Source organism: Haemaphysalis longicornis, unplaced genomic scaffold, assembly GCF_048455015.1.
Source record: "Haemaphysalis longicornis isolate Haplotype H1 unplaced genomic scaffold, Haemaphysalis longicornis Haplotype H1 scaffold_4, whole genome shotgun sequence".
In the NCBI taxonomy this organism is placed as follows: domain Eukaryota; kingdom Metazoa; phylum Arthropoda; class Arachnida; order Ixodida; family Ixodidae; genus Haemaphysalis; species Haemaphysalis longicornis.
In genome coordinates, this window is record NW_027526361.1 from 115,508,081 (window position 1) to 115,535,395 (window position 27,315).

A 27,315-nucleotide genomic window follows, 5' to 3' on the forward strand; every position below is an offset into this window, starting at 1 on the left:
CGCCGCATTAGGCAACACACATGCTTCGCTACTATCACCTTGGTGAAGCTTGCGGTGAAATTAAATGAAAAAAAAAAAACGCCGAAAAGCAGGAAAGGCCTTGGAGAGTGAAGACTTGCGATTTCGTAAGATACAAGTTTTTAGTCTCTCTAGAATGCCGCCGACGGTGTCTGATAATCTATATTTAGAAGGAATGTGGAAACTAAACGAATGTAGAAGACGCTGACAGCTGCAGCAGTTTTAGATTGCGTCGTTAAGCATGCATCTCCGCGTGGGTGGGTGTGATCGACCGAAAATAATTTTTCCATCGCGATACGCTGCGAAAAATTTTTTGCTTGGCGGTACACAATGCCAGCGACAGACGCTTGCTCTATTTTAGGGGAAAAAAAAAGAAAAAAGAAAAAACGGCGAATTTATTCTTGAATAGTTTTACATTTTCACGGCAGTAAGGTTTTGCGTCGTTCCATTAGTTCTCTTCCACAATCGACTTATGCTAATGTCTCAAGGAATATAAAAAGCTCCTAGGAAAATTTTTGTTTCAAAACGTTTGCGTCCTCTTTTAACGGCACGATGAGGAGCGGGAATCGTATCGCATACACACACACTCACAAGTAGTGTGACTTGAGAAACCTTTACGGGAAAAGCAGGTACGTGCTTGCACCTTGGCCAATCCTCCCGGTTATGTACGCGCTAAACACATTGAGGGCATCGTCGTCTTCATCATCTTCATCTAATCATCACCGTATGCGGCATTCGCAATAGCTACCCTTTCCCAGTTAGATTTTCTTTGCGTTAGACTTCTTTTATGGTGGAGTTAAGGCTCTTGAAGTTGGTAGAGCAGGCGGAGCATATTTGAATTATTGTTATCGCCTTATCGTAGTTGGAAGTGAAACGACCCCAGAAACCACACTCTAAGAAAAAAGGGTAGAAAAAGGGAGGAAATCGAGGGTTTTCTCCCCCGGACCAGCGAGATTCTCCCTTTAGCTAATTACACGTAGCACCCTCTGTACGGCCTCTACGCAACACCGAAACGGGGGAGGAAATATTCTCCCCTGTCGTCTGCAATCTGCTGTCGGCGCCGACGCCGAAAACGAAACCGTTCATCGTTGCACTGTGGCTTTCGCCGATCGGGCGCATACGACGACAATGAGCAACACCTCCCCTGCGGTGTGCTGCTTGCTTGTTTTCTCGCTGTCTTTCTTTTTTATTATTACCATGTGCCCGCCACGCTAACGCACGGCTCGACAGCCGTGTGTTTGAAGCACATTCTGTGGGCACCGCTGCATGCTTGCTGTGGGCGACTCGTCTGCGCCCTGTTCAACGTTACCACTGCATTTGTGGACGTTTTATACTGACGCCCAAGGGTAAAAGAGGTGAGCGATGATGGCAAACTGCCCCTTTTTTCGTCAACGAGCACGGACCGCAGCATATTGACGCATCAGTTACCAACAACAAAAGGCCCCCATTCGGTAACATCTTAGCTGAATGGTTGCCAGACCAGCGGTGCGCTCTACGCTAAAAGGGCGAAGGCGAGGCAATGAGTGTCATTACCCAAACATACCTGCCGTACTGTTTCGTGAAACGTTTTTTCTTCTTTGAGATATTTTACTGCTTCTTACAAAACCTCAAATTAATAGAAGTTTGCAATTGCACGGGTTACATTTGGTGAAATAACAAAACCCACCTAAGGCTTACGCACTGCCGTGGGTTATCGAAACAAGCAACGATCTCACTGTTCCTACCTGCATTCTCGGCGATCAGGGTTATAAATACTTTGTCGCCGTTTCAATGTTTAGTTGTGGCTTGTGGTCATGCGGACATATCAAAAGTGTACTATATGTGGTGGTGTATACGTGTATTATGCTTGCGATGTTGTGTGTTGCGTGTATTGTGCGTAGTCAGTGCCTTTAATGAAGTGTATGTCGCTGTGTTGTGCCATGTTTCTTCCCAATATGTGCCCGCCCACATGCGGCCTCCGTGATGTTGGCTATAGTAATATACGTTATCCATAAAGGAAACGAAGGAAGCGCCTTGATGTAAGGTGCCCACTGATGGTGATCTTAGTAGCTGCCCCTCCCCACCCCTACTTTTTTTTGCGTCATCTATCGGTCATTTTAAAACGTTGACGATTGCTTTACTTCGAGAACGCTAGAGGGCGAGCGTTGTCGAGGATGCGACAGCGACGCATACGTTTTTCGTATTGCCTGCATTTCCTTTGCGCTGAGATTTACGATTGCAGACGATCCGCGCTTTGATGCATCGGTTGTAGCAAGGTAAGGCGACTAACAACAACTGGTTGTTCTCAAACGGCCGCATTGGATGCTTGTGATCTCGTGTGCGGTGAACGGCGGACGAGCCTTTCGGAAATAAAGGCAGCATTTTGAAAGCAATCGGTATGACTTCTACTGTGTTTACGGCGGCGCGTTCGCTCTGAACGCGTAGGCGGGGCGCGCAGCGAGACGAATGCAAGAAGTAGCGCATATACGATTGGCGACATCGCTGGCTAACCGCAGTTCTGGTGCTCGGTAGGTAATTTCTTGGTTATTTTAGCGCATTTTAAGCGCACCCAACCACGCTAACCTGCGTATTTGTACTTCCTCGATCCTCAAACCGATCAGCTCGCTAGGCCTTTCTCGCATGACAAGCCTTGCTTGGGTGACGGGCCAGGGGAGGAACGCTCCTCCATTAGCTCACGAAAGGGGGAAATCTTCCTCCACTCCTAGGGGTAGAAACGCGCTCCCCCCTCTTAAAGGGAGAATCTTTCTGCCTCGTAGGGAGAAATATATGATACATTCCTGTTTCACCCTTAAGGGAGAAACTACCACACCCTTTTTTCTTAGAGTGCATGAAGCAGGGCGGACAAATGAATGTTATACGGAAGGCCATAGTATTGCCACGAGCGTGGTGTAAGCATCGTGGACCCAAAGTTGAGCCGTGCGGCTTAATCCTAAACACTTCACGACCGAACAGGGCAAGCTCGAACATAGAAAGCGAAGGAAACAATTACTTGGGCTTCAACTCTCCAGAGTTTGTTTGCACCGGCACGTCACCGGCCGCTACAACGGATTTACCTTCCTTTTTAAAGACGCAATTCGTGCGATATATAAGTGTGGCTAACGAATGAGCTTCAGAACATGCTTGAAGCTCGAACATGAGCTTATGAACAACGGAGGACTTGAAACTTCGCTGAAAGAACATTCGGCGGAGTCATTTAAGTATTTTTTTTTCGGATGGGAATGCGAAAGCCCAGAAACGACGCCATAGGGTCAGGGCACCACCGTGCTCCTCCACTGTGAAACTCCGACAGTTCAGGTCACGTGAGTTCTGATACCATCCGTGTTGACGCCGACGGCGGTGACGGTCACTTTTTGAGTTAACGTTTCGTGTTTAGTAAGCCACAAAAATTTACCATCCCTTCGCAAAGAAAATTTATAGAAGCGCTAAAGCCAAAAGTGCGTCCCACCTTCGCTGAAAGTGCTTGCAATAAATCGGCAATCTTTCAAAGACCCAAATCGTAAACGAAGAACGAACCCGTGCAACGATTTTTCGCGCAGTAAGTAAACGCATCTACGAACGATATAAGTTTATACCGATGCGCGGTGTATGAGATACGGGTATATTATTGCACTCCTTCTTTATTATAGATGTGTGCATTGTCTCATCTACAATAGTCACTTTTTTTGCGATTTTCAAGCAACCATTTTGACGGAATGCAAGCCCGATTTCACGCGCGCGTCGTGTGCCCAGGAATGTTATCCCAGTTTCGGTCGACCAACCAGCCGGTGGGGAAATGCATTAGTTTTGTAGTGTAAGCTGCACTCCCGAGGCTGAGCAGTTTCGCGTGGACCCTGAATGGCCGTGCTGCGCAAGCGCGAGGAGCATTCGATTGGGTTGGATTTGATTTGGATTGGATTCGACTGGATTAAATTGGGTTGTACTGGATTGGTTTGGAGTGCGGGTGTGTAGAGAATTGGGTCGGCGCATTCGCCGGCCTGCGCATTCCAGAGGAGTGATGTCATAGCCGCGCAGACGCACTGGCGCCGGCGCGTGCCCAGGTGTGCGCCTCCGTTGCACAGTAGCCAATTCTGACGCTGCGCCGGAGCCACTTGATAGCCCTTTCGCGTGGCTCCTGGACAGCCATGCTGCACATGCGCGAGGTGCAGGGACTGGACTGGACTGGACTAGATTGAATTGGATTGGATTGGATTGCTGAACCTTAGCTCACGCTACGTATACCTTGGCATAGCAGAGCTAAGCCACTGCTAATTCTTTTTGGCAGAATGCCACCAGTCCCGCTAAGAAAGCTTTCGCTTTATTGAGGCCTCCGTCTGAGTAATGCGTCCGTCAGTCGTCAACTTTGCTTACCCCGCACACTGGCGTCGGAAAATGATGGCTCACAGCGATTTCGCACAGACTGCAAGTCTGAAGCGACGGCCGTACCTTTTCTCATTTCCGACGCCACGAGTAGATATTGAAGAGACTGGGGGCTGCCGTGTCTTTTCGCGTATAAACCTGGACAAGAAATTTTGGTAGGCTACAATCGAAGAGGTACAGACAGTACACGGCTTTTGTTGTTCTCATACTTCGACGTGTGCAGTATACAACCGGCTGCCGTTAGGTTGGAAGAACAGCCCAGCCTGGTTTCATAATACTATGGCTTGTGTCTTAAAATATATTTGAGCTTATTCCACTGTTTATGTCGATAACGTTACACTGAAATCAAAGGGCGGAAGCTCACACGTCGAAAATTTGACGGCTGCTCTGACCGTCTTTGCGAAGTTGACTGCAAGGAGAAGGTGAAGTTAAAAAAAAAAAAAGGTGAGTTTGTTAGGCCGGAAATCCTATTTCTTAGGCGCGTGCGGGATGGATCTCCTAAAAGCATGGAAGAGGAGTCCGTATGACGGGCGCGAAAAATAAAACGATCTGAAAAAGTTCATGCACTGCGGGCTGTTCTTTTTCTGCCAGGAAACTTTCTAAACTCAATTGAGGGTTTCAGGACACGTGCCAAGCCCCTAACAAGCTTGCTTCAAAAAAAAGTATGGGGCTTCTGATTCTACAGAAGAATCTGAAAAAGGCTACCACGACGAAGTGTCAGCCATTCTTCTTACTTGGCGTTTACGCTTCAAGAATTTCGACTTCAAGAAGTACTTTTGAGCTCACCACGGACGCTTTCCACTATAGTGCGGGTACCGTTCCATACGAACACGAACATTTGGCTACCAATGATCGAAAATTACACGTTGTTGGGTAGTACACATATACGTTACCCAAATCTAATGGGAATGTCGTAGTACAGAGAAAGAGGCTCTCGCTTTCATGCTAGCCGTAAGGTAGTTCCGATAATACCTTGAGGATAGGAAGTTCGAGATCGTTACTGACCACCGGGCTCGTACACATCCCTTGCCCTCGAGCCAACCTAAAGGACGAGGATGTCGTTGTATCGGCAAATTGCAGCAGTTCTATTTTGATGTATTGCACCGATCCGGGCTGTTGCTTTCCAATACTTCCCCACTTTTCCGTCTTCCTCTTGACATAAGCAGAAACAATGGACAAGGGATCAATAAACTTAGTGCTTTAAGGTTCTGGGGCGGAGCAGAAATACTACGGTACATACATGGACGGTTTGACGTTCTACCTACACAGCTCAGAAATGTTCTGGAACTACACCACGACTGCGAAGAGTAAGGAAGTTATGACAGCTTTTGGCAAACCTATTTCAAGATCAGGAAGAGGTTCACGTGGCCACACATAAAACGAGATGTAAGCTTGTACGTCCGGTGCTCCTGACGTGCGAAAAATCACATAAAAAAAAACGACATAAGGGTGGAGCTAATGGGGTTACATACCCACACAATTCATGTAGCCCGCTCGAAATAGTGCGGGGGGTTACGCGACAAACGGTTCACCTTACTCATGCAGAAACCATAAACGTGACACGCAAACTTTGACCCTAACCCCTAAAACCGTGCCTGTTAGATGTAGGCATTGGACTGGACTGTATTGGGAAAACATTTATTTATGACTCTTTTTGCATGGTTGGGAAGCTGGCGAAGTCCCCTGCCTGGCATTTCTGCTGCTTTATTTCAGGATGCCTGTCCGAACTTGGCGACATTGCGTGTTATTAACGGTTAGGTCTAGTCGCTCCGGTGTCATTCCTTCGTGCACGAATGACCTCCATCTGCCGTGTAGCGTCTGACCTCTCCTTGCTTTATCCGCTCTTTCAAAATATTTCCCCCTCTTTCTTGCTGGCTAGCATGTTGTCGGTATTTGGCCAGAATGTAAACAAGAATAGGTCGGCTGGACACGTGAACAATCGTGCACCAAGCCACGACCGACGCGAGCGCCTGTAACGTTAATCTCCGTCACTTCCTCCAATGAACACCGCACGGTAAACAACTTGTCCTTTCACGCTGCGTAGGCACGACCACCAAAGTTTCAGTTCCCGAGCAAGAGGCTTCGAAGATCGTTACGGACGGAGCATTGCGACAGAAAGATTCACTGCGCCTTGTTATCCGGTCTGTGTGGGCTTTGCCGACACCCTCGCACCCGCGTTTGGTAAAGGCCTCCGGGCATCAGCCACGGCTCTGAGGCGGGAATCGCGACGTTGACAAATGAAGCCGGCCCCACTGACTTCCCGCATCGCCAGACGGGGCCACAGAAATGGGCGACAGCTGGCTACGCAGCTTGCGGTCTCTGTTATGTGCACAACTAAAGGAGCACTCCAAGTTGCGCCGAAGGCAGGCAGAGCTCCACTGAGTTCGAACTGTGAAACTTGTGCTCCAAATGGCGCGCGGAGAACATATTACCATTTCTAGCATGAGGGTAGAAGTTCATAACTAATTAGAAAGTCGGATGCTTCTGAAGATTTCGGGTGCACATCTGTACTTGGTAGGGACGTTGAAAGTGAGAAGCGGCATGGTTTCCCGCCTGAAGTTGTTTGCGTGGGTCTTCCTTTTTTATATATCAATCTGTGGGGAAAGCAAAATTGAATGGACGTACTGCACTTTAAGCAAGGGCGAACTAAGAGCTGTGGCCGCGTTAGTGGCACTCACAACAACCCGTTTACTCCAGCATCCACACGCTAGCAACGGCAACAAAATAAACTTAACGTACGGGGAGCCTGGTGCTCCGGGTACACCACACCCGCCGCGGTGGCTCAGTGGCTAAGGCGTTGCGCTGCTGAGCACAAGGTCGCGGGTTCGATTCCCGGCCGCGGCGGCCGCTTTTCTGATGGAGGCGAAAAGCAAAAACGCCCGTGTGTACGAGGTTTCGGCGCACGATAAAGATCCCCAGGTGGACAAAATTAATCCGGAGCCCTCCACTACGGCGCGCCTCATCGCCTGCGTTGCGTCGGCGCGTTAAACCCCACAATCAATCAATCAATCCGGGTACATCATTAGTACGGGGCACGTGCATACCCCGGAAACTAAAAGGTATCCACAAACCCTTCAGACTTGCACATACCCTTTCATATTCTGCCGGTTGACTTTAACTGAGCTTTTGGGCGGTTGTGTCTTGAGGCTAAAAAAAATCAGGCGCGCAAGAAAAAGAGTACCCTCTTTAAATGACGTTGTATACATAGAGCCTTGCCATCAGATTATCGCAATCTCGAAACGCCAGGGATCGCAAGAGAGCTCACTAGGCGCAGGTCTTGATACATTTTGCAGTAATGGGATATGTGTGCAAATACAGATTAAGCAGGTACACCTGGCTGCAGGATAACGTCGATGATTTCCCCCGGGTACTGCACCGAACTTTCGTGTTTGGTCCGTTGCAACGCACGCATTAGGGCCCCGGGCTCGATCCAGGCTGAATTGGATTCACGCGCGCCGCCTGTCGCCTACCTAGCTTAGGCAGCCTATTTAGTGGCTTAGGTGCGGGCCGGCCGGGATAGCACACGTGCGGGCTTTGACCGCTGTCCTTGTACAGGCCAACAGGAGTAAACAAGGGAAAATCTGGAAAAGGAGAGGAGGAGAAAGGGAGGTCAGGTGAGTGGGGATGAGTACACGTCTTCTTGCTGCCGAAAGTGACCGCTCAGCCGCTCGAGTGGCGTCTGATTGCTAAATTCACGGGCAAATTTGAACAATGCTGAGAAAACTTGAGAAACGATCGTCGTTATGCTGCAATACTAACCTGTCCGACACTGCATTTCACCAGTATAGTGTGGGCGAAAATTGCAGCTGGGTATGGTTTTTGGTGTAACCAACCGTCTTTCACGTGCGTGGTGGCTTTAAAACCACTATGCGGTTAGCTGAGGAAAAGGGCATTATCAAACGCAAGTGTAACAATCAAATTGTTTTGGTGTGTTTTTACACGAAAAAAAATTAGCAGAAGCCCTTCAAAGCGGTTTCATTCAATGTGAAAGTTGATTGAGTAGATGAAACAAGAAATGTTTAATAAAAAAACACGTCCAAAGTGCTGCACCACAATGCAGTTTCTTTTTTTGGCTATGCGGGCGTTACATATAACCAATCTTACCACCTTCCTATAGCTATGAACTTGTTCACTGGTTTTTATATCGCCCGAGTTCACCGTCTTCCCCCATCAAGCGACCATCTTTGTCTCCGCGCACACTTGGGTATGAAAATGAGGATGGTCTTTAATTTGAAACAAAAGGTCTCCCTGGCAGGCGACTACCTATCGTCGTTATTCGGGTTGTTTGAGAACAACGTTCTGTAAAAGAGATAGTCTCATTGGAACCGTTATTGAAATAACCCACGTATTCCCTGTTATCGATACTTCTTCGCAGGTGTTCGTAAAGTCGGAGCTCAAAGTTGGCGTCGTCTACGTGAAAGAGGGCCAGAACACTGAAGAACAAATCCTCAACAACCGAACCCACAGCGCCTTATTCGAGGAGTTTCTCTGTCTTCTGGGGGATCGCGTTCGCCTTAAAGGTGAGTGTACCCGAAAACGTTCAGCGATTCTCACGTTAACAGCAGCGCTGTTGAAGGTCGAGCTTTTTCGTCCGGTGGCTTTAGGTACTGCGTCACGCAAGGGTATCGTCAGGTTCCCCGACCCAGCAGTAGAGGGCGCAGTGGTTTCTGAGGGGCGAGGTCCTGTCCCTTTCTCTAGGGGAGGCAGAGGGGAGAGCCTCCCCCTGCTGACGTTTAACTATCTATTCTTCCGCCCGAACCATAGGTTTTGCGCGGCGACGGCGCTGCCATTCTCGGACGAGATCCCGTGGACGTTCGAGTCGACACAAGAGAATCACAGCTCCGCAGTTTCAGGAAATAATTACACTGCGTGGAACTGGGTTCAATTTTTTTGCCTCACTTTCCTAACCACCACGAGAAGAAGCACACTTATTGAATGGGAGGACTCTAGGTCCCTTTGAAGAGTGGCGTTCCCGAGGAAGTTGGTGGGTCCTTCTGGAATGGCTTGTTCTTACGGGGCCTCGTTGTCTATGTGGTGTTGCGAGCCCATGCGCTACAGTTGGAACTATAAATGCGAAGCTTTAGGAAGCACGAAGATGCACGACGAAAAAAAAAAGAACTAATAAAACGCGACACAGAGCAAACCCTTTTAAATAAGGCGGACTACTTGGTGCATCATGCTACTTAAAAAAAAAACAGCGCTCATAACGAGACACTGAAAGAAAAGACACGCGATGTCTCCCAACTAATTCTTATTTAGAACAACACTGAATGTACACTAGTAATAAGAAATTACAGAAAGAAAACGTTGGCTGGGACGATCAAAGTAGGCCACGGGTAAGAGATCCATCATATTTTACGGTAATATATGGCCCTCTCGAACAAATACGCATAGGGAGGGCCGGCCGCCGCTTTCTCATTGTGTGGGCTACGAAGGCCTCGTGAATCTGCCTCGTATACGCTGCTCGCGGGAGCACTTCATAATGGCGGCGCCATCAAAGAACGGCGAGCAGAGGCATTTTGCTTAGTGAACAGCCATATTGCTGCCTGTACCTGTTCGGAAAGTGTGTGCGTGCTCCCTAAGCCGCTCGCTGGTGCAACGGCCCACTCGCCCTACATAACTCCTGCCGCATGAAAGCTTAATTTCTAAACCCCGCTCTCCACGCATTCTGCGAAGCGGTTAACGTGCTTCTTGTTGCATTTTTGAAGAAGAAACTACACGCAACCTTGCGTGGTCAGTTGCTTCCTTAATCTAATGAGGTATGAGGTGGACGCAGAATATGACTAGTATTTTTGGGGGTAGGATCATCTTGTAGTCTTTGTGGGCGTTGCAAGGGGGTTTCTAGTACACCATCGGCCAGCGCGGGGACCATCCCGCACGAAAAAAACTCTATCGATCAGTCTTCCTACCTAGTTTGAAAGCTATGGGGCAGACTGAGATAGTACGATCTCGCAAGAGTATTTTGCATACCCGATAATGGAATGCTACATTACGTTGACTTAGGAGGAGCTGAGAAAAACAGAAGCAGGCTCTTTTTGGAATTATGTACATAATGCCATCAAACATAATTTGGGACGAAATGACAGCACAAGCCACATAACCCTGGTGTGTTTGTCTGGTGGGAGCTGATTGACTAAAGGAAAATAGTGAAATGTGTCTTTGAACATGGGGACTATTCCACGTGACCACCACTAAACTGGCCTGGTGTGAGCAAAAATATAACAAAAAGGCCACCCACGTATCACAAGACGCGAACATTTTTCACTTTTCTATTGTGTACACGCACCTGTTTTTTTTTTTTTTTTAACACAGCGTTCACCATTACGTTCAGTAAAGCTCGGGCGTATAAAAAATGGGAATAGTCCCATGAACGCACTTGTGCTGATACGATTGGAGTTTTGGAAGCGGAATGCACGCCGGTTTTACTTTCTTGCGCTTATTTTTTCCTCTCCAAAAACCGCCAATTTAATAGCTAAAGTATGCATAACGGAATACTTCAAGTTCTAGGCCTGCTAATGTGGGTATGACGACTTCCCTACCACAAGGGATAAGATAAGGGAAGATTAACGGGAATGTTTAAGGTAAACATGAACAACAAATTATTGTCCACAACCCCTCAGGGAGCCTAGATTCTTCTGAAGAACGTAGATAGGGTGGTGGGCCTAGCGAAAGTAAAAAAAAAGGTGGAGGCGAAAAGCAAAAAACGCCCTTGTGTACGAGATTTCGGCGCACGATAAAGATCCCCAGGTGGTCAAAATTAAACCGGAGCCCTCCACTACGGCGCGCCTCATCGCCTGCGTTGCGTCGGTGCGTTAAACCCTACAATCAATCAATCAAAGTAAAAAGGTCCTCCAGGTGCAATCCAATGTTCGTAACTAGTGGTTGCTCCTTGGTGTTGATCTCTTCTGCGTTCCGCATCGTCGGATTTTACTGCCATACAGAGATAAGTAAAAAAAAAAACACCCCTATTTAATGCGATGGAGCGGAAGATAAAACAGAAAGGGACACTTCCTTGATTAATGCCGTTCAAGAGTATATTGGACATAAAAATGGCCGACATCCGGACCAGCGAAAGTGGGTGTCCAGCGAACCTTCTTTAAACCACTACACGCGCTGATGTGGTAGGGTATGAAATGTTCCTGGTCGTCTCGGTGGTATTGTCACTTGCACTCGGCTTTTCTGGCGGCAGGGACTGACGCATGCGCTCGCCCTCGAATGACGTCAACCTTTCTTTTCGCCAGCAGCTGCAAATCTAGTCTTTACAACACACATGAGGGTCCCATTCTTCATAGGCGCCTTATCCTATACTGTGCGGTTTCGGTGCTTGTTTTGTGCTTTTGTAACGAATACTGAACTCTTTTCTGTGTGCCTGAGCGCAAAGAAAGATTGCACTGGGCTTCTCTGGCGGCAAATGCTGGGTCCTGCCTAGCCTGACGCATGCACTCAGCGTCTTGGGCGAGAACTGTTGGATCGTGCCTGGGCCGGTTTGTTTACAACACGAAATTTTCCGACCAATAAGAGGCAAACAGCTTCTGTGTAAACGAATGTTAGCGTCAATTATTTAGCTAGCCGCGAACGCACTCCTTTTGGCATGACCGCAATAGAACCTGTGACTCTGCAGCCCAAATGGTCTAACTGGAAATATGCTGCTTGATATTAGCACCGTTGAAGACCAGCCCGGAGCTGAGTCATATAGCTTAGGCATTCCCCAGACGTAGCGCTAACTGAGTGGTTAAGTTATACCCTCCAGTTGAGCAGCGCACGATCGTTGACTCGGCTTCCAACCAGGGCGACCGTGTTTCTGATGCCGCCGAAGCGCATACACACGGACGCACGCACACGTAATTCAGGGGACTCTCAAGCGCTCCCCATAAACGCTTTCACTCTTTCCTCAGCGTCTAGAGGCACTGTGGAAGCTATAGTTATAGCCAACACGGAGAGACCCTAATTGATCTGGTCGTCGCACCACAACTATTCGCCTTCCGTTTCTGCTTCGCTTTTGTGGCTTTCTTAAAGTGGCTATTGAATGCGTTCACTTCTGCAACTGAAGGAAGGCGGCCAAAGCCGCTACGTTACTGTAATGACGCCATTCAAGCGTTCAAAGAACGACAAGACTCAGGAAAGGGAGAAAATATCTTTTGAGAAGGTTTCCAAGTTATCGGATTGGCATATAGCAGTGATTTTTGGAAGAGGAACTCTGTGACCCGTTATTTTCTGAGTACTGTATGTGTTTGTTGACTGCGTTCTGAAAGAATTTGAGATTCAGAAGAGTTAAAGTGTTCTAGGGTCCCTTTCATGAAGTGCACACGTCAAAAACCTATCGACAGCTGACAAATATGGCGTACGTCCCTGTTGAGGGCAAGAAGGACGTCAAAGGATTAGTTGTCACTACGGGATGGCGTTGCCAGCTACAGCAAAAGTGGAATCCGGACGTGCAGTATGGCCCCTCTGCTCTGTCGATTCGCAAAGTACGTTCCGCATGCCGCAAGGTCTACTCCGATCCATTGATCGTGTTCTACATCACCTGCGCCCGCCGCGACAGCGGAAAGCTAACTGCGGGCGGGAGATTTTGCTCAAGAACTTTTTAGGCCCCTGAAACACATGTGACAGCACGGTGGGAGGCTTTTATGCTCTTAAGGTCGTCCTAAAAGCCTTCAAACTAAAAGGCAGTGGCGGACTCTACCTCTAGTCCTTTCTTTTCATTTGCTGTGCGTATGCATGTGAGTGTGTGTGCGTGCATTCGTTCCCTTTCTTTCTGCGTTCGTATTTAATCCTCATTACATATTCACCAGTTATCTGATGTCGCAAGCCGTGCCAGTGTGAGCTGGGCTTGCGATCTCATTGAAGAATCCTTCGACATCATTGAAGAATTGCGTCTCATTGAATAATCATCCATCGTCCTTCGGTGCATTTATTGCCTAATGTTATTTCGATTTAGAATTGGAGCTATTCCATTACAAACCCGAACCGCGGTCAGGGTCATGAATTGATTCTGACATTGATGCTGCCATCGAAATACTGTTGTATTTCGATGTCACTTCCAAGACAGGAGGGGCTGAGCTGAAGATGCCCTCTGCGTATCAGCTTATCGATGGCTTCCCTTCACATTGAGCCTCGAGAAAGAATTTTTTTTCTATACTGCTTAGTGCTCCAGCTTTCGTTTGAGGAGCAGGAAAGGAAACTCGAGCCAGCCGGTGGAGCACCGATCGGTTTTCCCGGGACGGCACTAAATCTGAACGAAAAAGAAAGCTGACTCAGTCTAATTAGCAAGTCCTTTCTTTGCGACTTAATTAGCCCGCCACACACTTCCGAGGCGGCATCCGCACCGCGTTCTTAGCCGCGATGTTTTCGTCACTTCCTTTGTCTTCTTTTTCTCCCTGCGATCGATACCAACCAAGGCCACGGAAACGCTCGGGTGGGATCGGATTCCGCGTATTAGCGAGCTTGTGTGCTTTAAAGCGAGGTTGTATGCTTTAATTTGTGTATGTGCGCATTCATTTTCTCTTAGGCTATAATTTTCTCATTTTTACTTTCACACCGCCATTACGTTGCTGCAGTGTCTCTTGCCGTGTAAGAAATGACGTTGAAATGTGCTCCAGGGGTATGTGGCACGCTGTAATTGTGTAGCGAGGAAACTCTACTGGGGCGAAGGTTGGCCAATAAGGTTACAGCCACGTCTTGACAATGTTTTTAGATCTGTTTGCTATTAGAACATGGTCGTGCACCATCAAACTCGCACGCCGTTCAATACATTGATTTTGACCTTAGCTTTAACGCATCATGCAACGATCAATGCAAGTGGTGCCCCCAGCCAGCCATACTCGATCACATGATTTGGTCTTGTGATGCTCAGCCACGAACTCTACGAGCATGCTACGAATTACCAGTGCGGAGCAGCGGGAGACCTCTTTGCGTAGCTCCGACCCCGAAATACAGCTCAAGGTCGTCAACTGGCTGAAGATGCCGCTCGCGCCCAAGGGCTGCAGGCCGCCATCTCAGGGGGAGGAATGCACGAAGGCTCCCATTTCTGCTTCCTTCTTTCACCCTGTTTTGGGCAAAATAATCATCATCATCACTCCCTGGCGGGCTCTATGGTCGAGGCGAGTCCGAGGATTCCTGAGTCCTGTCGTCTGGGTGGCGAGGACCCAGGTGCTCTGCGACCGTTGGTATAGGACGTCCATACGCCACGTCGCCACTGGCAACGACATGCCGTGGACCAGTGCGTATATTCTTCCACTGACGCTGCCACTGCAATTTCTCTTCCTGGCTCTCTCACCTCGCGAGAAGTTGCAGCCCTGATTCGTGGCTATTACTTCCGAAGACATCTGCGTCACGCATGCCTTCAATCTCCTCAACGACATCCCCGTGCGTCAACCACGCGAAACTCTTCCTATTCGCGAGAACCTTCAATCATTTGTTTTGTGTGTGTGTGTGTGTGTGTGTGTGTGTGTGTGTGTGTGTGGGTGTGGGTGTGGGTGTGGGTGTGGGTGTGTGTGTGTGTGTGTGTGTGTGTGTGTGTGTGTGTGTGTGTGTGTGTGTGTGTGTGTGTGTGTGTGTGTGTGTGTGTGTGTGTGTGGAGGGGGGGGACTATAAGGCATTCTCTACGCTAGTTTGGTTCCTTCGAACTCTTGCGTGTAGCTTTTGTCAAGTGTACCTTTCCTGGTTAGCGTATAACATTGCCCTCATGTCCTGACCTGCATAAATGTTCGTTATCCTTGTCCATCCAACCCGCATCGCAATTTCCTGCTCCTTGGTTCAACTACCGCGTCATGAGATCTCCCTAACCTCAAGATCATCACAGTCTTAGACCTTATACCTCTAACCTCGTGGATTTATATCTTGAGCGTACCAGTCACCACTTACCAGATCAGTAGTCAGAACAAAAGTTCATTTTGATTGATTGTAGGGTTTAACGCGGTGACGCAACGCAGGCGATGAGGCGTGCCGTAGTGGAGGGCTCTGGATTAATGTTGACCACCTAGGGATCTTTAACGTGCGCTGAAATCTCGTACACATGGCGTTTTTGCTTTTCCTCCATCAGAACCAAAAGTTTGTGCGTGCATGTGTCTTTATTAGGAATGACCGCCATCAGCGCTCAAAAGAAATAAAATTTGTTCGTACGTTTCACCTGAAATTTGTGTCACCTTTATGTCGTTTGCTAACAAGCTCCGCTGGTGATCCCCCTTCAAGGAATTGAATGTCTCATGATATTGCCTTCACCCTGTTTGTGCTGTTCCCGTAACAGACCGCCTTCATTCAACGTGGCCGCGGCCAGAGGACACACTTTCCAGCAAAAGCGGGGGCAGTTTGCTTTTCAGTAGATTTGCTGCCCAATCGTGCAACTTTACAAGATGGTTCTGATACGAAAAGCCTCGGCTACCTTATTCCGTCGACCGTAACGCGCGCCGAGGAAGTATTGCCGTTTAGGGACTTGAAGTCCTGTACTCCGCATTGTAATGCCCAGTGGAGTGGGCTGAGGCCCGTTTAGCTGACTGTTTGACTAATCCGCTGTTTTATTGTTTTTCCTCAATACATCGGTGAATACGTACTGCTGTTCTTGTCCCATGTGCAGCTTTGACGCACACGGAACACAAAGGTGTACACAAAGTGCACCTAAGAACCAGAGCCAGAAAAAAATTCATCTTTGCAGTTTGAGGATTTGAAGTCCCGTAATCCGCGATTTAATGCGCTCAGCTGAAGGCTGAAGTACGTCCGGCTGACCGTTTTACTAAGCCGCTGTTTTATGGTTTTTTTTTAATACATAGGTGAATACACACTGCTGTTCTTGTTCCATGTGAAGCTTTGATGCACTGACACAAAGCAGAGCCAGAAAAAACTAAAATTCATCTTTGCAGTTTGAGGATTTCAAGTCTGTAATCCGCGTTTTAATGCGCTCGCGACAAGGCTGAAGTACGTCCGGCTGACTGCTTTACTAAGCCGCTGTTTTATTATTTTCCCTCGATACACCGGTGAATTTACCACTGCTGCTTTTCATGGGAAAGCAGCAAATGCCCCATTTAGCGAAAATCCAGCGTCCGGCGTCTGACGTCCGTGTCACTCCTCCTCGGGTTTGGAGGAGCGGGTGATGTGGCTTTCTTGCTCTATTGTCTATGTGCACGTTTGGAGCTATAACTCGAGGTGCATGCATTAAAGGGACACTGAAGACGAAATTGAAGTTGGTCTAAATAGACAGACTAGCATCGTGTCCAACAATGGTATTCAATGCCCAGCAGTGGTATTGTCCAACATATCCAACAATGGTATTCAGTACCTGGGAGTTTAAAAAAGCTTGGCCAGTTTATCCTTCCTGCACAATATTGTTTGTTATGAAAATTACTCCGTCAACTTCAATTAATCCGTTCAGCACAACAATGATCCGGTGCACCCAGACACACTTGCTTTTGCCTATTTTTTTCTAAAGCAAACCAGTTTAAGCATAGTTTCTTTCCACGTGCTATTTCTGAATGGAATGTGCTCCCGGAAACAATTATTCAAGGCAGAAGTTTTTTCCAAGCACTTCATAAGAGCATTGGTCACTGAGCATATTCAGAGGACGATGTGCTATGGGGGATACGGCCCGTTCGTCACATGGCGTTCATCACATAGGATCATCCGTCATAGGCCAGTTTGTCACTGAGGAAAGTTCGTCACAGGTGCACAAAATGATGTGCCCACGTGTTTTTTTTTTCGACTAGAGAAAAGCGAGGCACAGGTTTAGTTAGTTGTTTTTTTGTACTTTGGGCCGTACATCTAGCAAAGCTCAACAATGAATGCAAGCCAGAGTGGGCAATAGGGTGACGTGTTCGAACAAGATTATAGATACGAGTTCAACAACCCAAGACAGGAAAGACCCAAGACAGGAGACATGGACGTAGCCCAACAAAGTTCTTGGAAGACGGGCCAGGTGTCTGGTTCTCAGTGGTCCCGTAATAGGGAAAGTGGTAGCACCGACCTTCTCGTTTTTGGAAATTTTACATGGGCCATTTCGTGTCACTTATTAGTGGTTTAATACAAGTGGTGCAACTAATTATTTGATGGACCTTTCTCCAGTAGCCATCTGCGCATGCGCGGGGCCCCGGTCCGCCATTCTTGGCAGTAGCTCTCGTGCAAAATAAACAAAAGGGCGCCCCCTCAGCTAGCTGCTTGGGGAGCGGATATGCCTCCTATAGGGCTGCACGTTTTCATATCCTCCTTTCGGACAGTTCGAGGGAGTTCTTATGCACACACAAAAAAAGGCTTTCCAAGGAAAGGAGCAAAAATGACCACGCTGTGAGCACTTGTCTACCAGTAAGGGAGCAACGAAAATAAAAAAAAAAATGAAGAAGAAGGAGTGCTACGGCCACTGCAAATTAGTCATGCGAGCGTGCGCCTGCTACCGTGACATTCATGTGAAAGGCAAGGGGGACGGGTGGGAGCGGTATGGACTTCAGGACCAAGATAATTCGTGTGCGGGTTCCCCGAAAGCCAAACATTTTTTGGGGCGCGCCTAACTGCCAGTTTAGGATCGCCGTGGCGGCCTCTAAGAGGACCGGTACTGCGAAAAGTTGTGCAAAGTAGTTACATTCATGCCTCATCACCACTTACGTCTAAAAAAAAGCCACGAATTTTGTTTATGCGTTCCTGTGACGAACTTTCCTGAGTGACAAACTGGCCTATGACGAATGATCCTATGTGACAAACGGCCTATTACGAACCGGCCGATGACGAAACGCAATGTGACGAACGGGCCTACACCCGTGCTATGGCTTGACTCTCCTGCATTGTATTTTGCGTTTCCTTTTATTTATCTTGCTTGTAAAAATTTGTTTTTGTATAAATGTATGTTTGTGCAACAATGTTTTGTGTGTTTCAAATTGCCCGTCCTGGTTCGGCCAAGTAATCTGGCCTGCATTATTCTCAATAAATAAATATTCTGAAGGTACAAAGTAGAGTGAATGTTACATTGGCCAGACTCACCGACGTCCAATCGCATTAGTAATTCCCACATTGTTTCTTGTATTAAAAATGCCACATTCAATGGAGTTTACTGAAAAGGCCTCGGAGGCGCAGGCACTTGTGTTTCATCAGGAGTACAGCAAAAGCAGACGTCAAGGGCTTTGTGCTAGTCACGTACGGTAAACGGCCATACACTCATCCGAACCATTCTTAAGTTGACGCTACAATCACTGCGTTCTCCAGTAAAATCTTCCTATTGTTTTCAGCAGAAACCGTCTTGAGACGTTTGAGGAAGTATTGAAGCGGCCATTGAAATTCGTGGTTTATCTAAGCCATAGTTTGACAGGTTTGATGGGATTCGCAGCACAAACAGAATCTTCAGAAAAATGGAAGCGGCGAAGAGAGAGCCTTGTCGAGCACATTTTTCCCCGCCCCAAATTTTGTGTAAGAACGAAGATGGCTGCCTTCATTTCGAGTGTACTTCAATCAAAAGAAAGGAAGAATCCGCGAACACTTGTCACGCTCTGTTGCCTTTACGTTTCTTTAAGGAATATAGAAATAAAGAAAATGGCAAACTGTAAAAAAAATTGCAACCTCCCTTCTTTCTGCGAAAGGGGAACGTGACTTCTCTGACAGGATGAAGCGTCTGCCGAGCCACCACTACATACCCGTAAGAGAAGGATAAGAGAAAAATGAAGAACATAAAACATAACAAAAAATAAGAGGAATGAGAACCTATGAGGCGAAGAAAATTAGAACACGGGAAAAGCGGCGAGCGGAATTTAGTAGGCTTAAAATTGTCTGTTCGCTCTCGTTGCTTCATCTCACCGACACCCTTTTTTTCCACTACTCGTTAGAGCAAGACGACAGGGAGAAGACAAATATGGTTGTTCCTTGAATCTTTACGACCCATTTTGTGAAGCTGGCTTGAAGAACTACGTTTTTTTACTCGTTTGCTGCTTTTTATTGCTGCCCGGCAGCGATAAAAATATAGGGCGGTGCATGCAAACGCAGGCAGAGAGAGAGAGAGAGAGAGAGAGAGAGAGAGAGAGAGAGAGAGAGAGAGAGAGAGAGAGAGAGAGAGAGAGAGAGAGGGTCAGGAGTGAGGTACCGTGTAATAGGCGAGAGCAGGCAAGATGGGCGTTAGTTGGCTGTGGCAGCAATGGCGACTAGGATGCCAGTCAAGCACGCCATTGTCTCTTCCGACAACAAAGTACACAGGAACGTCGGCGGCGTAGCGTTTAGAAGCACCGGCCAGGAAGCAGTGTTGTTGCTCTTTCCGCTGCTTCCGCTCTCGCGGCCTGCAGCTACGTAGAGTGCAAGCGATCGTTGCCTCGAGTTACGCAGTCCTCGCTCCCTACCCTCTCCGTCCTCAGGGACCCCTCCGCCATTAGTACTGCTTGCGCTGCATCGTTTCTGGTACCGAGGGGCCATGGCTCCAGTAACGCCGATTCTGCGTCACTGAAAAAATAACAACCACGCGAGCACCCAACAAACGGAAACGGTGAGCGCCGTAAAAGTAATGAAAAGGGAAGGAAAAGAATACCAGAGGGGTGGCAGGAAGTGTGTACACATGCACAGACACAATAGAATCCTCTCCGCAGCACCTTACTACGGCGGAGTCTACTAACGGGGGCCTAAAAGCAGTAGCCACGCTACAGCCAGCCCTTACGACAGGCTCTGTCCTCCTTCTTCGAGTGCTCCCTCTTACTCGGCTGCATTTGCGTAACTTCCCACCTCCGTGTCGCTGTGAGAGTTTTGGAGAGAGGTTTTGATTGCGGTTCTTCTTCTGTGCAGCGATGTCAATTCTTGGGGACTGCGCCCTTGATGCTTTGTTTGCTTACGATCCTGCGCTTCTCCCTCGGGTGGGTGCTCTGCAATTTTATCATGTTTCACAGAGCGCGCTACGAGAACTTGATGACTTATTCAAGAGGCAAAGTAAATGTTGCGCTTATTAAGAGAGTGGAGGGGAAGGCGCTTCGTGTATGTTGATTCATAGAGTTCCTTCGCAGAGGCACAAGGATGTAATACGAAAAGAGAAGCTTATTTTCTTACCTTGAATTATGGACATTCAAACACACACAAATACTTATGATGATCATACTAGAAAAGTGCGAAGGAAATAGTTTTGTCAACTTCGCGCTGAGATAAACACCCCAGTTTTTTTTTTTTACTTTGGAAGCCTATCAACGGGACATACACTTTTTAAGCAGTGGATTCGCGTTGAATGTCTTATTATGTGCTGTTTGTCTTCTGTGTTCTGAAATCGTCGAATATACTTGAAGCGCGTCACAAGTTGCGCATACGAAAGGGAAAAGCTTACCATTGCTGGTAGCTTGGCTAGCGCGGCTGTGAAATGCGGGTACTGCTCCAAAGTTTCGGAAAACACGCACTGTAAAGCTTCGGTTTTCTAGCCCCCAAAAACGTTCTGGCCAGTTGGCGTCTTTTTTTGTTCATTCCTTTTATCTTTATTCCTACGGGTCCAATTATCATTCCATTTATCTTGACGTGTAACTTTAAACGGTGGTGCACAAAACAGTAAAGAAAAGAAGAAATAAAAAAAAGCAGTGGTAGGGCCAGGCGGTCAGCCCCCTTCTGGAGGACCGGCTTCAGCTAATCTCCAGGGCGCAGCTGGCAGCATGTGCCCAAGATGTCCTGGATTGAGGATGTCCCCCGCGCGAGTGAACGGCTCCACCATATCTCGTTTTGCTCAAGATTAGTGTTCATTCCTTCCCCTTTCTGGTATTCATGGCGGGTTAATAGTTGTTGTGACTTGCAGAGCTCAACGTTTAATAAGCGGCCTGCAGTTTTTCGTATGGCTGTCGTAGGTCTGTTGGATATGTGAACCCACGTGCCTACATGACGTTCGCCTTTCGAAGTCGTTGAGCATGGGGCCAGAAATATTCCAGCTGTGAGCCGCCAAGGTGGTGCTCATCTGGGAATCTACGAGCTATCTCGTAAATCGATAACAAACAAGAATAAATACCTCTGAGGATCGTCTAGAAGGAGTTGTGGGAACGATGGGACTTACAGAACGAGGAACAAATATACCATGCAGCGGCAGCAGCGCAGATTAACGACATGAGTTAGTTTCACCCGCACAAGTAACTATCGTAGCGTCAGGAATAAAACAACGGAAATACAAATCTCCGTAATAGGTAAGCAACCTGAAACCTGTCACTCCCGTTCAAGCTGTTCATCCAAAAGCGCGCTTCCTTAGCGAAATAAACAAATCGATGCTACACGTACGCACATTTCACCTTCGCGAACAGTTTCAGCTATAGCTTTACTTATTTCCCGATCGAGCCAGTCATGACCTCTAGGAAGCACCTGAGTTCACTTAAAAATGGGATACCATTTTCAATCACGGCAATGATGCCCAAACGCCCGTCCACGGCGTCACCTACGTTACTACGTTATTCCTATGCGCACGAAGCCTATAATTTTCACGTCTGCCAGTCCGGCCGACGTTTGCCCTGCGGAAATTATACATCGGCCCGGCTGGTCGATGTCGAAATGATTGTCGCAGGTGTCTATAGGCATTCAATTCCGTGACTGTGAATGTTATCGTATTTTCAAGAGAAGTGAGGAGCCTAAGCCATGGCTCGCCCTAGAAATAGCTGAAGCCCAGTAAATTGTCGAGGAATCGATTTGTTTGTGCGGAAATTGTTGTGTAGCATCGAGTTGTTGATACGGCGAAGAAATCGCGTCTCTCTGAATGGCACGCTTGAATTGGATTGAGCGGTTGCTGGTGGTCTGCTTGATTTGGTGATTTGTATTTCTGTCGTTTTGCCATTTTACGATATTTGTTTGCTTATTCGTGCATAAACACGCACATATACTGTCATATATATCATAATACATATGCATGGCGGGTGTAATCTGCGCTGTGGACTGTGATTTATTTACAAGTGTAAATAGACGCATACGGTCATATAGCCTATATTACAGTATATATGCGTGTGCGACATGGAATCAGTTCGACAATCTCCGCTGTGGGCTGTTTTTGTTTCTTGTTACAGTCTGTACCATTTCTTCCAGTCACCTCAGACCACCTAATTTACTGATTGCTTTCGGTTCTGCAAAAGTTGGTCAAGGGATGTCGAGGATAGGTTGAATCAAAAATTCAAATTTTGGATGCTTTACGTGCCGTAGCTACCCCTGCGTTATAAGGCGCGCCGTAAAGGAAGGCTCTGGAATATATTTGACCTCTTAACCTGCGCCGAAATCTCGACACGCGGGAGTTTGCTTTTCGCGGCACCGCCAGAAAAACGGCTGCCACGGCCGAGATCGAACCAGCCTCCCTGGGCTCAGCAGAAAAGGATATGGTGAAGCAATCACGCAAAGATTACTTATTTCAATCAAAGTAAGTGCGGATGTGTGGTATGATCTGCGGCAGTTTATTTGCACGAACCACATATCCATTTATTGCGCTGAGTGGGCATGTCCAGGGAATGTCGGTGTTTACTGCACAAAAATATTCCCTTCAAACTGCAACAGAAGGCGGTAACAACGCTGTCAGCGTAATCTAGTTCGCCATGCTTACGGGGAATTTGTGATGGCAAGCCGCGGTCCCATAAATTCCAGAGCAGGTCCGTGCGACCAAGAATTTGCGACTACCATTCGCAACTGTACACAAGGGGCGATGGGAGGGGGCAAGGCAGCTGTGTTGCGTGCTTACTGAAATGAGCACATTTTAAAAACGGTGGCGTAGCGAAACACGCTTACGACAATCGCATCGATATTCCCTGGTCTTTGCGTGTATGATAATCCAAGCGACCTTTAAGAAAGGAATGAAAACGCTGAGGTGGTTGCGTGAGGAACGCACAAAACAAGCGCTGCACAGAAATAAATAAACAAAAGGACCGCGTGTAGCAATCTTGCAACAAAAAAAAGGAGTTCTCAAGGAAAGAAACAGGGTGGAGCCTTAAAAAACATTTGACCAATGAAGAGCAAAAGCTCGGCTGGCTACGCAGCCGCCCTTGTATTAGTGGGCGGTATAAAACTACTGCCGGCGAAAAAGAAAAAAAAGAAAGCGAGCCGAAGAAAATAAAACGAAAGTGCCAGACGATGCGAGAGGCGTACGTATAGAGGTATCCATGGGAACCAGACGTCGTCGGTTTTGGTGGGCAAGACGCGCCTAGCGAATAAATCGCATTCGGTGCTTGTATAGCTGCGCTGTTTTTTAGCCGAAATGTCTTGTCGTTGTTTCTCGCGTGCGCCCGCGGCTTCGACCAGGCATGTTGTTGCAAATCGGGTATGTTGTCCATTGGGGCAGACGTCCCTTCGTGAGGCGAGCTATCACGACGAGAAGCAACGCAAGAAAGACGTTTAAGACAAGCAAGCAGATCATAGAACCGGTGAAGCAAGAGGCAGGAATCTGGGCCTGTCAGCTGCCCGCCTACTTCTCGTCTATGCCGTTTAGACCCCTCTTCCACCCCCCGCCCAAATCCCGTGGGCTGCCTTTACCAAGCACTACTCGCCGCCCCCTTCCTCTTCCTTGCCTACGTTCTTCCCCCAAGAAGGCCGGCTGTATCGGAACTAGAGTGTGTTGCATCGGATAAGGAATGAACATGAAGCCGCGCTGACCGTCTGTATCCCTTCCCGTGACAAGGCCAGCTGTCGCAGACGGCATGAAAGAACAGCAATCACTCTGGCGCGCCGATTCGTCCGCTTGCCGTGGAAGAAAAATGCCGGTGACCAAAACCAAAACGCAAGTCCTATTTCGATGCTGTGGTTGCTGCATCCCAAGGTAAACCTGTTGTGCGGGAAGGCCTGCCAGATCTCATATCCAGCTACGTCCGACGTTTCTGGAATTTCTCTCTTGTCTTCCGGCGCTGTCTTTCAGTCGCAGAAGACGGCTCCACGTGGATTGTGGGCTTGATTGCTGTCTCTCTAACTCTAGAGCACGAAGAGAGTAGGACGAACTGAGCTTCAATGTTTGTAGCGTAATGGCGAGCTGAACTGCGAGAGAACAACAGCGTTCTCGTGACTGCATATCAGTAAATTACTTGCAAATGCAGCTTACCATGGCACCATAAAATGTTTGGGGCCTGAGTCTGTCGGATTCTCCGTTCATGAAAGCTTGACTGGAAGAAAAATCGGGAATAATGTAAGAAAATTATAATCACGGCTTGCTGGAAGTGTTGCAAATTCGGAAACATGATGCCGTAGGTGCCCTTTTCAGATTGCCAGTAAGTGCACTTGCAGCGTGGTTACCACAGTTGTCAATTAGAGGGAGTCTATTTTTGCTGGGCATATTTGAGTAGTGTTGGTGACGACTCCTCAAAGAAATGTGGATTGGAGCCTTGTAGCTCTATACATTAAGCTGTAAAGGCGGATGATGGTCGGATCTGTGATAAGGTTTGTGAGAGACAAAAGAATGGAGGATGCCATTTACGCTTAGATATGTTTAGAACGGATATGCATCTTCACCCAACACCCCAACAAGATGACTACATTTTGCTTCCCCACGCAAGCAACTTCGCGGCACATGTCCGCTCGCTTCACGCGGCCGCCTTCTAACAGCGCCGGTGCGGTGCCCAGCCGCATTGTTTGGACGGCTTGGCGAAGAGGGGGAAGGGGGCTCGACAGAACCCAACCAAACCTAATCGACACCCCCCTCACACCCACACACACACCCGTCCGACCACCTGAAGTAACGCCCTCGACTTCGTGGACCAGCCCCCGGTTTCATGGGCTCCAGTTTCGCGGCCACAGCGTCGCCATTAATGAGCCGCCCGATTTGAGCCTCGTACGCTTGCGCACAATAAAGGGCCACGGGCTAATTGAAGCTGAAGCCGGAGGTCAGGCTATGCGCTAGGGTAAATTTTTATAACCTTTTCGTTTTTTAAAGCGAAGCATTCTTAGCCTCTCTTCAAGGTCTCCCAGGGGCTACTGTTGCTGCTACTACTTTCTGGCAGCGCGCCCCGCTGAGGTTTAACAGCAGAGCTAATGCCAACAGACCAAGCTAGAGCTAGGTCAGTCGGCGTTCTCAAAAAAATACCAAGAAAGAAAACTCCTCCGGCGTGATCACGGTCGACCTTCGGCCAGCCGCGTAGACGGAGCCAAGCCTCGCCTAGTGATGACGTCATCGCGCGTGTCAGCACCGCTCGACCTTCGAGGACACTCTACCAAGCGTTCGTGGCATGATATGTCGCGTGCTCTTCTCCTTGTCAGTTCACGTGCGTTCGCGCCTCAAGTAGGGAGCACAGAACAGCTCGGGCTACAGGCGCAGACGCCGAGTTCGCGAAGCCGGTTGCCGTTGGTTCTAGAGCGCGCTGACGTTGTCCACTTTGGGAGAGCTGTGAAAGCTGGCGGACAAAACGATCCGAACCTGGCAGTCATGGGGAACTTTCGGCGGAAAGTTCGGAAAACTATGTGAAGTGCAACAGCCGGGTCTCCGACGAAGGGAGAGGGACTGCCAGCTCTGCTGTTTCTCCAGCCTTGCACCGGTAGTGGAAGCTGCGGCAATTCTTTTTTTTTACCCTGGCCACAGCGTATCGCGCCAGTGTAGCCGGGAAAGTGAATGACGGTGGGTGCTCCAGCTCATGCGTGTATCGCGCTATTTTCTTGCAGTTGGTGGCGTAGAGAGTTCTGGCCAGCCGAATTGTATTCGCTGAGCGAACAGCGAATGTAAACGTGGCGGGCGAAATGGGTACATGTTTACTCCCCTCGCGAGCGGCTTTTCCCAGAACAAAGGTATCTACGTTTACCGCAGAGATATGCAGGTGATGGTTTCAGTGCACCGCCACAAATGTAAAGGCTCCTTGACACTTGAGAATCGTAGAGGTCTCGCGACGCTGGCGGTGTTTTAAAGCGGAAAGCCAGCTGTCGCCTTTTGTCGCTTTGCGACGGCCCAGCCGATCGCTCTCGAACCTATAGAGTTTCTTAGTAAGTATACTAGCGAGGAAACTGCGCCTGGAAATCTATGTCAGCATGGGGGAAGCGGGCGGGGGGTTGTTATGTCATTGTGGGAAGACCACAGCTGATGGCTTGGCATGTCTATCGGATTCTTAAGCGTCTTCTTTGGTTTGCTTTCTGCACTATGCAGTGCTATGTCTGCGAGGTAGCCGCTACCAGTCACTCCGGCCAAAATGGTGAAAACTCGGTTCGCTTGGAAGCTCGGAATTTGCTTCATTAGTTCATGAGAATTAGCACAGCTAAGGCAGCTGTACCTCATGAGCAAGTGCGAGGAGTAGTGCTGGCGTGCGACCATCAGTAAATATTTACATAAGTACAAGCCCACAGTATAGACGCATTAGTTTGTGGTAAGGGGCGTACGTGCGCTTATGTTAATAGTAAATATGTTAGCAGCGCCCGGACATCTTGACTGAGCGGTTAATTTACCGCTGCGAAAGTTGTAGCAGGTGGTTTGTTGAAAAAATACGAACGAAAACATCGCGAAGGCGAGTTGCGAGTTCCTCCTTTTCACAGGTACGTGCATAAATCCTTGCTGTGCTTTTCGAAAAAAAAAGTAATATTTGAAATGTTCGCAAAAAAAGTCTTTAGTGAGTTTCTCGCAAAATTTTATATTACCAGCTTGCTCTGCAGAATAGTAACCATAACCGTTCTGGCTGATTCTCAGTAAAAAGAAGGCGCTTTAGTTTTTTTTATCTCTTTAGCTTTAAAAGAGTGTCTTATTTTATAATTAATTAATTACACACTCTTCTGCGCCTTTTTTGGCATTGCACTTGAATTTACGGCCACTTAAGCATTCCAATTCAATCCAATAATGAAACTAACGCGAGCGAATGGTATAAACGCGGTCCATGCGTCAGAGACGGCCTTTGTGTGAGCTGCATAGACGGTGGAACGCTACGCTTGGACCGAATTCCTTCGTCGCGCGATGGCATTGGAAACCAATTAGCGAATCAAGGCCGAGGAGGTCGCTGAGGTAGCCGTAAACCGAACGTTTGTTTACTTCCAGCACTGCAAAAGGCGACGAGCCGGCCCGTGCGAGTGACTAGCCGTGCAGTTCGCTTCTTTGGTCAGCGGGTTCAACGT

At 48.1% G+C, this 27,315-nt stretch overlaps 1 protein-coding gene across 1 annotated transcript in view; it reads left to right on the plus strand.

Annotated features, from left to right (window-relative positions):
- Positions 1-27,315, plus strand: part of Rsh (Rap GTPase activating protein radish) — a 321,267-nt gene that overhangs the window by 182,417 nt on the left and 111,535 nt on the right. The window contains exon 6 of the mRNA XM_077707586.1: positions 8,750-8,894. Within this exon, the coding sequence (XP_077563712.1) occupies positions 8,750-8,894 (145 nt within the window). The remainder of the gene's footprint in view (positions 1-8,749; positions 8,895-27,315) is intronic.